The 10,426-nt window shown below is 44.2% G+C and overlaps 2 protein-coding genes across 2 annotated transcripts; both read left to right on the top strand.

Moving 5' to 3' along the window:
- The first annotated feature begins 2,522 nt into the window (after positions 1–2,522).
- Positions 2,523–3,545, top strand: LOC148687124 (uncharacterized). The gene has a single exon (XM_088662498.1). It carries the CDS (start codon positions 2,523–2,525, stop codon positions 3,543–3,545), a length of 1,023 nt encoding a protein of 340 aa, XP_088518624.1.
- A 4,260-nt stretch (positions 3,546–7,805) lies between these two features.
- On the top strand, positions 7,806–9,239 carry LOC148687123 (uncharacterized). Its single transcript, XM_088664241.1, has 2 exons — positions 7,806–8,457; positions 9,049–9,239. Exons 1-2 carry the CDS (start codon positions 7,806–7,808, stop codon positions 9,237–9,239), a joined length of 843 nt encoding a protein of 280 aa, XP_088520367.1.
- The last annotated feature ends 1,187 nt before the right edge of the window (positions 9,240–10,426 follow it).

Genomic DNA, 10,426 nt, shown 5'->3' with positions numbered 1-10,426 from the left:
TGTTAATATTTATTTCCGAGTAAACAAGAGGGGTAGAATAGGGCTGGAGGTGTCTGCAATCGTAAGGTTGCTTACCTTCTGAATTTACCGGGGCTTGATTTTAAATAATCACCTAGGAATCTGGCTGCAGCACCAGTTGTCCAACGGGATAACTTACATGGAAAGTTTCACTCATAGGATTGAAGTGTAGAAGCAATATATGGTATTTTATGAATGTTATAGGGGGAAACTCTCAATATAGGCACAGAGTTAAATTTTTTAACATTTTCTAATGGTGGTGTGCCTCGTCGATTTTTTTCATGAAACAAGTGTGCCTTTGCCCAAAAAAGGTTGAAAAACACAGATCTAGTAGAAGCTGCTGCCACTGCTGAACCAGTCGGACCCGTCTCTTTGTAAGGTAATGGACTAAGCTGGCCAGGTAAGTACCACCATCTACATGTCTAATGAGATGGCTGAATGCTGCACATAGCTGCCAAGTTTTCCCTTTTCTCGCGAGGAAGCCTATTCAGCATAAGGGAAAATCCCTTTAAAAAAGGGATAACTTGGCAGCTATGATGCTGCATCATCCTTAGATGGAGAACAATAGCCCTGGCAACAAGAAATTCAAAACAAAACAAGAAATACATAAATCAATGTGCCCAGGGAAAATAGGATATCTATCTATCATCTACGCTATCTATATCTCTGCTGTCTGAGTTCTCTTTTAAGGTCACGCTTCCTCACTCCAAGTGTTTGCTTTCTTGGGAACTACAATTCCCAGCAACCTTTGCACGTCCCACATAAACGATCAACACCTGGACCCATTTATCTGAGCAAACACCCAAGTGGGACAATGAAAGGACTTGAAATGAAGAAAGGAGGTCTGTGAATTCACCAATGCCTACCAGACGGGGTGAGCTAGAGCCTACCAAGAACTCAAGGTAAGACATGCTGGGAACTTCCTCTCTGTTTCACTTCAGACAAATCACACGGACACAGCACTGCCCTCGGCAGCATCCGTAAGGGGAGCTGGGTGAGTCAAAGGATGACAGCCCTGTGGAAGAATGAGAAAGTGGAAACAAGGGATTTCTCATTGTGGCAGCAGGAGGAATGTGGTTAGCAAGGAAGGGTGAAAAAAAAAGAGAGGTTAAGATGAGGTTAAGATGGGACGGGGTCCGGAAGGTACCTTTTGCCTTTTGTGTTTTGCATTTATTAAAGATCTCATTAAGGGGGAAGCTTGTTTAAGGCACAGCTGCAAGACAGAGTCCACAACAAAAAGGTAAAGAGGGACAGGGTGTGTATTAGGGCTTCTGCAGGTGGAGGTTGCTACATTTCCTAGAGCAGGTTTAGGCAACCTAAGGCACATGGGCCGGATGCGGCCTAGCCGCTTTCTCAATCCGGCCCACAGACGGTCCGGGAATCAGCGTGTTTTTACATGACTGGAATGTGTCCTTTTATTTAAAATGCATCTCTGGGTTATTTGTGGAGCCTGCCTGGGATTTTCACATGAGTAGAATGTGTGCTTTTACTTAAAATGCATCTCTGGGTTATTTGTGGGGTCTGCCTGGTGTTTTTACATGAGTAGAATGTGTGCTTTTATTTAAAATGCATCTCTGGGTTATTTGTGGAGCCTGCCTGGGGTTTTTACATGAGTCGAATGTGTGCTTTTACTTAAAATGCATCTCTGGGTTATCTGTGGGATCTGCCTGGTGTTTTTACATGAGTAGAATGTGTGCTTTTACTTGAAAAGCATCTCTGGCTTATTTGTGGGGCATGGAAATTCTGCAGGTAGAGGTTGCTACATTTCCTAGAGCAGGGTTAGGCAACCAAGGGCACATGGGCCGGATGCAGCCCAGTCGCTTTCCACAGACAGTCCGGGAATCATCATGTTTTTACATGACTGAAATGTGTCGTTTTATTTAAAATGCATCTCTGGGTTATTTGTGGGGCATGGTAATTTGTTCATTTTATATATATATATATATATATATATATATATATATATATATATAGTCTGCCCCCCCACACAAGGTCTGAGGGACAGTGGTCTGGCCCACGGCTGAAAAAGGTTGCTGACCCCTGTCCTAGAGCAAAGATCAAAAGAGTCTTAAAGGGAAGGAAGGCAGCTCAGTGGTAGAGTGCCTGCCTTGCATTGCAGAAGGTGGCAAGTTCAATCCCCAGTATCTCCACATAGGGCCTGGGAGAGGCTTCCCATATGAAACCCTGGAGAGCTGCTGCCAGTCAGTGTAGACACCACTGAGCTAAGTTGCCAACATTAGTATTCCCTTGTGTACATGAGGGTCATGAAGGAAAAGAATAATTTGTCAGCCGTTTTCCTAAAACAGTAAGACGGAGAGTGTCTAGTGTGCATATGCGGATACTCCTGTGCTTCTAATTCTGTGCATTTCCTGTTTCTCAAGGTGCCTTGTTTAATATAATCTACTTTCCCAAAGGCAAAGGGAAAGTGGCCGCCAGTAGATAAAGTAAAAGACGCCTGTGGCTACGAAGAAGGTTGCGAGGAGCCCAGTTGGACCACAGCCAGGATGATGATCTTTGATACTTCTAAGGAGCCAGACCTGTGCATTGTCTATGGGGAACCCATCAGGCCAAAGCCCATCATCCATAAGAGAACGGAGGGTCAGCAGAAAGCCCACCCAGTTGAAGAGGAGGAGGATGTACCCTTTCTTAGTGGAGGAAGTGGCAGATCCCCCTGGGAAATCACAGTGCAGACAATTCCTGGTGCTGCTAAGGAGCAGGATGTGTGCATTGTGGGTGAGGAAAACATCTGGCAGTTCCCAAAAACAAGTAAGAGAAGGGCATGTTTGCAGAAAATCAGCTCAGAGGAGGGTCCAGTTCATAGCAAAGGAGACTACAGGGTCCCAAATATAACTCCAGCCCAGACCATTGTTGATGCCACAGCCAGGATGATGATGTTTGATACTTCTAAGGAGCCAGACCTGTGCATTGTCTATGGGGAACCCATAAGGCCAAAGTCCATCACCCATAAGAGAATGGAGGGTCACCAGGAAACCGACACAGTCGAGGAGGAGGAAGATGAACCCCTTCCTCATGGAGGAGGTTGCAGATTCCCCTGGGAAATCACAGTACACACAATTACTGGTGCTGCTAAGGAGCAGGATGTGTGCATTGTGGGTGAGGAAAACATCTGGCACAACCCCAACATATGTGAGAGAAAGGCATGTTTGCAAGAGACCCACCCACTGGAGAGTCCCGTTCACAGCAAATTAGACTCCAGTGTCCCCAGTGACCCTCCAGCCCAGACTGTTGTTGTTGCGGATGAGCAAGGTGTCCTACAGAAGCACACCATCCATATCAGAATTGGGTATCCTGAGGAAACACACCCAGGGCAGGATATAGTTAAGCCTATTGCTGAAGGAGGAGATTGGAAAGGCCCCAATGAATCCACCTTCCAGCCCGCTCTTGATGCCACCAAGGAACAAGACTCCTGCATCATGAATGAGGAAATGGTTCGTCAGAAGTCCATTTTTCAAGGAAGAGCCCCCAGTGAAGCCACAGCTCAAAGAGGTATGAATACTGGTAAGTAATGGGACTCCCGGGTAATGCATATTGGGGAGGGAAGCTCCAGGCAGAATTCCATCTGAGCTACAGGTTTTAATGACAAGCACACAAGACTATTTTGGAGGTCATCCCATCCTACACCAACTTAGAGTAGACCCACTAAAAGTAATGGACTGTCATAGAACCCACTCTATTTAGGTTCTGCTTGCTGGGGAAACAGTAGGACTGTTTGCTGGGGGAAATGTACTGTTCTTGGGTGGTATACAGTATATGTATTAGCCTTGTACATATTTTTTTCAATTTAGCTGGGTACTTTTTGATTTTTTGTTTGTTGTTCACAACTACTTCCCCTATGTTTGTAATCTGCTACTTTGGCTGTATTGTCTCCTCTTGAGCATTAGAAAAGTTTCAATGCATAGAGAATTAGAAATCTTGATCTAACCTAATGATGGACAAACAATATAGATATGCTTCCTAAAGGCAATGTAAGCTTCCACCTGTAGACTGAGAAAATATTTGCTCTCAAAAATAGGATCCCTACAGCTGGTGAATCTGACACAATGGCAAAGGCAGACTCATTCAGCAGAGAACAGAGCAATGGCCCAAAAAGTGTAACCAAAACATATTAGACTTAATCTATGCATATTAGACTTAACATATTAGACTTAATCTCCCTACTGAGGGGTACAGAAGCAGTGATCTGTGGGCCTGACAAGATGTCTCGAGAGGTGTGCTGTCTACCTGGGGCCAAGATCAAAGATGTAACAGAACGGCTGCAAGGAATCATAAAACCCACCGACAAATACCCCTTCCTTTTGGTGCATGTGGGAACCAATGACACTGCAAGCCATAGCTTACAGAAGATCAAAAATGATTATGAGGCTCTGGGCAGGAAGTTGAAGCAATTAGATGCACAAATTGTCATCTCTTCTGTCCTTCCAGTTGAACGACATGGCCCAGGGAGAGAGGGAAAAATAGGGGAAGTGAACAACTGGCTTCGCAAATGGTGCAAACAGGAACGGTTTGGATTCCTAGATCACGGTCTGCAGTTTCTTGAAGATGGACTTCTGGCAAGTGATGGACTGCACCTCACAAAAGTTGGGAGGAATGTTTTTGCCACAAAACTCAAAAACCTCATCAGGAGGGCTTTAAACTGACTTATGGGGGGGAGGGAGACAGTGGTCCTGAAGGTAGGAGTCTATCAAATGCTGAAGATGATCATCCAAATGTCAAGGACCAAATGGAGCAAGCAGCATGCAGACCTAGTGGTGGGACGAAAATATCCTTAAATAAGAGACATGGGGGAATGATCAACGGTCTTCAATGTCTGTATACTAATGCACAGAGCATGGGAAATAAACAAGATGAACTTGAGCTCTTGGTACAGCAAACTAAATATGACATAATAGGCATCACTGAAACCTGGTGGGATGAGTCTCATGACTGGAATGTAGTAATAGAGGGATACAATCTATTTAAGAGAAATAGACCAAACAGGAAAGGAGGAGGAGTAGCTTTATATGTTAGGGATATGTATACCTGTGAAGAGATCCAGGATTTAAAACTTCAAAGCCAAATTGAGAGTATCTGGGTCAAAATTAAGGGAGAGAAAAACAACAGTGATCTCATTGTGGGAGTTTACTATAGATCCCCAAGCCAAACTGAGGACACAGATGATGCCTTCCTGGAACAGATGGCCAAGCATTCCAAAGGAAGTGAGATAGTAGTAATGGGGGATTTCAACTATCCTGATATTTGTTGGATGTCAAACTCAGCCAAGAGCATAAGGTCGAACAGATTCCTCACTGGCCTTGCAGACAACTTCATTGTCCAGAAAGTGGGAGAAGCAACAAGAGGATCAGCCATTTTAGATCTGGTCCTAACCAATAGTGATGACTTGGTTAGTGGGGTAGAAGTGGCAGGATCATTAGGTGGGAGTGACCATGCTCTTCTGGAGTTTATTATCCAGCGGAAAGGAGCAACCAAGCATTCTAAGGTCCAAATTCTAGACTTTAAGAAAGCCGACTTCAGAAAACTTAGGGAAACGCTGGGTGAAATCCCATGGACAGTAATACTAAAAGGGAAGGGAGTTCATGATGGTTGGGAGTTTGTTAAAAGGGAGATATTAAAAGCACAACTTCAGGCAATACCAATGAGACGGAAACATGGAAGGTGCCTAAAGAAGCCAGGCTGGCTATCTAAAGAACTTTTGACTGAGTTAAGATTTAAAAGGGATATGTACAAAAAATGGAAAAGGGGGGAAATCTCCAGAGAGGAATTCAAACATATAGCCAGCACGTGTAGAGACAAAGTCAGAAAAGCTAAAGCACAGAATGAAATCAGGCTCGCTAGAGAGGTTAAAAGCAACAAAAAGGGCTTTTATGGGTATGTCCATAGCAAAAGGAAAAACAAGGAAACAGTGGGGTCACTCAGAGGAGAAGATGGTGAAATGCAAACAGGGGACAGAGAAAGGGCAGAACTCCTCAATGCCTTCTTTGCCTCAGTCTTCTCCAAGAAAGAAAACAACGCCCGACCTGAAGAATATGGAGCAGATGATTCAGCAGGGGAAACACAGCCCAGAATAAGTAAGGAGGTAGTACAAGAATACTTGGCTAGTTTAGATGTATTCAAGTCTCCAGGGCCAGATGAACTACATCCAAGAGTATTAAAAGAACTGGCAGAGGTGATTTCAGAACCACTGGCAATAATCTTTGAAAATTCCTGGAGAACAGGCGAAGTTCCAGCAGACTGGAGGAGGGCAAATGTTGTCCCTATTTTCAAAAAGGGGAAAAGAGAGGACCCAAACAATTACCGCCCAGTCAGCCTGACATCAATACCAGGAAAGATTCTAGAGCAGATCATTAAGCAAACGGTCTGTGAGCACCTAGAAAGAAACTCTGTGATCACTAAAAGTCAGCATGGGTTCCTGAAAAATAAGTCATGTCAGACTAATCTGATCTCATTTTTTGACAGAATTACAAGCCTGGTAGATGAAGGGAACGCTGTGGATGTAGCCTATCTTGATTTCAGCAAGGCCTTTGACAAGGTGCCCCATGATATTCTTGTAAAGAAGCTGGTAAAATGTGGGCTAGACAAAGCTACCATTCAGTGGATTTGTAGCTGGCTTACTGACCGAACCCAAAGGGTGCTCATCAATGGCTCCTCCTCATCCTGGAGAGTAGTGACTAGTGGGGTGCCACAGGGTTCTGTCTTGGGCCCAGTCTTGTTCAACATCTTTATCAATGACTTGGATGATGGGCTTGAGGGCATCCTGAGCAAGTTTGCAGATGACACCAAATTGGGAGGGGTGGCTAACACCCCAGAGGACAGGATCACACTTCAGAATGACCTTAACAGATTAGACAACTGGGCCAAAGCAAACAAGATGAATTTTAACAAGGAGAAATGTAAAGTACTACACTTGGGCAAAAAAAATGAAAGGCACAAATACAGGATGGGAGACACCTGGCTTGAGAGCAGTACATGTGAAAAGGATCTAGGAGTCTTGGTAGACCACAAACGTGACATGAGTCAGCAGTGTGATGCAGCAGCTAAAAAAGCCAATGCAATTCTGGGCTGCATCAATAGGAGTATAGCATCTAGATCAAGGGAAGTAATAGTACCACTGTATTCTGCTCTGGTCAGACCTCACCTGGAGTACTGTGTCCAGTTCTGGGCACCACAGTTCAAGAAGGATACTGATAAGCTGGAACGTGTCCAGAAGAGGGCAACCAAAATGGTCAAAGGCCTGGAAACGATGCCTTATGAGGAACGGCTTAGAGAGCTGGGTATGTTTAGCCTGGAGAAGAGAAGGTTAAGGGGTGATATGATAACCATGTTCAAATATATAAAAGGATGTCATATAGAGGAGGGAGAAAGGTTGTTTTCTGCTGCTCCAGAGAAGCGGACACGGAGCAACGGATTCAAACTACAAGAAAGAAAATTCCACCTAAACATTAGGAAGAACTTCCTGACAGTAAGAGCTGTTCGGCAGTGGAATTTGCTGCCAAGGAGTGTGGTGGAGTCTTCTTCTTTGGAGGTCTTTAAGCAGAGGCTTGACAGCCATCTGTCAGGAATGCTTTGATGGTGTTTCCTGCTTGGCAGGGGGTTGGACTGGATGGCCCTTGTGGTCTCTTCCAACTCTATGATTCTATGATTCTATGATTCTATGATTCTATGCATTTCAATCTCTCTCTGACATCCATAATTTCCTTCTCTCTTATCCAACAGGCGTTCTACAGCAGAGACAGAACAGAAGGAAATATTTGGGGGAAACACAGGATGGAATGGTGGAGCAGAACGTCCTGAGTCATGAAGGACCAAGGAGGGGAAAGAGAAGACAGACAGAATGGAAGAGAAATGAATCCATCATTCCTCAAAGTGGCGTCTTCACTGAGCAAGGAGACCAACCAGAAAAAAGAGATGCTTTGAGAACATCCACAGAGGAGAAAACAATTCAAAGTGCAGAGTCTGGAGGAATAAACAGTGGGAGCAAAAATGATGGAAACACACCCACATGCCCTACAGAGGTGAATCGATTTACTTGTTTGGAGTGTGGAAGGAGCTTCAGGTATCAGAGAAAGTTTGCTCGCCATCAGAGGATTCATACAGGACAGAAACCACATAAATGTGCAGACTGTGGAAAGAGCTTCCATGTGAAATGGAACCTTACAGTACATAAAAGAACCCACACAGGGGAAAAGCCTTTCAAATGTTTAAAGTGCGATAAATGCTTCACTGACCGCTCAAACCTTACTAGGCATAAAAGAACTCACACAGGGGAGAAACCTTTCAAATGTTCAGTGTGTGATAAATGTTTCACACGCAGCTCACACCTTACAGAACATAAAAGAACTCACACAGGGGAGAAGCCTTTCAAATGTTCAGTCTGTAATAAATGTTTTGCTCAGAGATCAACCCTTACTAGACATCAAAGGATTCACAAAGGGGAGAGAACCCATGAATGCTCAGTGTGTGGTAAGTGCTTCAGTCAGAAGTCAAACCTTACTAAACATCTAAAGGTTCATACGAGGAAGACACCTATTAAGTTATCACTGGATAGAAAAATCTTTACTAAGAGCTCAATTCTTCCTAGCCAACAGATAATTCACAAAAATAAGTATAAATGTTCAGCTTGCGGGAAAAGCTATACTAAGTGGACATACCTTACCAAACATAAAAGAATAGCACACATAGAAGAGAAGCCTTATAAATGCTCACGGTGTAGAAAATGTTTCAGCAGCTGGTCAGTACTTACTAGACATAAGAGAATCATACACAGATGGAACAAAGTCTATGCATGTTCAAAGTGCAGTCAATGTTTCCGGTCAAGGAGGCTTCTTATTACACATCATAGTACCCACACAGCACAGAAACCTTTTCAATGCCCAGAGTGTAGAAAAACCTTCAGTCAGGAGGCAAATCTCCTTAGACATCAAAGAACTCACACAAGAGAGAAGCCCTACAAATGCCCAGACTGTACAAAAAGCTTCAGTGAGAGCACAGGTCTTTCCAGACATACAAGGTCTTGCCATACAGGGGAGAAACTGTACAAGTGTGAAGAATGTGGAAAGAGCTTCACCCGTAAATCAGACCTCAGGAGGCATCAGAGGCACCACACAAGGGAGACACCCAGCCAGGGTTCAAATCTCAGTCAGAGTTTAGATGATGAATCAAGACCTCATGAAGGTGAGAACGCACAACGCATGGAAACCATGTAACTTCCTCAACCATCCTAAGAAGGTCGCATCCAAACAATATATTAACTTCCCCCTAAAGAATACTGGGAACTTAATGGTGTTCTTAAAGGTGTCTGGAATTTAGACCTATGAGGTTGAAACTACTGATTCCATAATTCTTTTGAGAAAGCCATATAATAGCTATAATCTAACTTTAATGGTTTGGTGTGGATGTGACCTCAGTCTTGGCGTCCATCTCTTGAGCATCGCAGGAGCCACCCAGAGGCCACGTCCCCCATGAACCTCCCTATAGAAACACATAATCCATGCTTTGGGTGGGTTCTTGAGTCTTTTAAGTGACCCCCTTCATGGATCAATGCCTTGTCGTGGCGAAGGGGCTTGAATAACTCAGAGAAGCTATGAGCTATGCCATGCAGGGCCACCCAAGATGGACAGGTCATAGTGGAGAGTTTTGACTAAACGTGATCCACCTGGAGAAGGAACTGGCAAGCCACTCCAGTATCCCTGCCAAGAAAACTCCATGGACAAAGACAACAGGCATATAAAAGTTATGACGCTGGAAGATGAGCCCCTCAGGTCGGAAGGCGTCCAACATGCTACTGAGGAAGAGCGGAGGACAAGTACAAGTAGATTCAGAGCTGATGAAGCGGCTGGGCCAAAGCCGAAAGGACGCTCAGTTGCGGATATGCCTGGAAGCGAAAGGAAAGTCCGATGCTGTAAAGAAAAATATTGCATAGGAACCTGGAATGTAAGAACCATGAATGGCGGTAAGCTGGATGTGGTCAAAAATGAGATGACAAGAATAAATATCGACATCCTGGGCATCAGTGAACTAAAATGGAAGGGAATGGGCAAATTCAGTTCGGGTGACTATCATATCTACTACTGTGGGCAAGAATCCTGTAGTAGAAATGGAGTGGCCCTCATAGTCAACAAAAGAGTGGCAAAAGCTGTAATGGGATGCAATCTCAAAAATGACAGAATGATCTCGATACGAATCCAAGGCAGACCTTTTAACATCACAGTAATCCAAGTTTATGCACCAACTACCGGAGCTGAAGAAAGTGAAATTGACCAATTCTATGAAGACCTACAACACCTTCTAGAAATGACACCAAAGAAGGATGTTCTTCTCATTACAGGGGATTGGAATGCTAAAGTAGGGAATCAAGAGATAAAAGGTACAACTGGCAAGTTTGGCCTTGGAG

This window comes from Zootoca vivipara, chromosome 2 (genome assembly GCF_965207765.1).
Source record: "Zootoca vivipara chromosome 2, rZooViv2.hap1.1, whole genome shotgun sequence".
Lineage (NCBI taxonomy): Eukaryota > Metazoa > Chordata > Lepidosauria > Squamata > Lacertidae > Zootoca > Zootoca vivipara.
The sequence above is the reverse complement of the archived record's forward strand: the minus strand, read 5'-3'. Positions and strand labels throughout refer to the sequence as shown.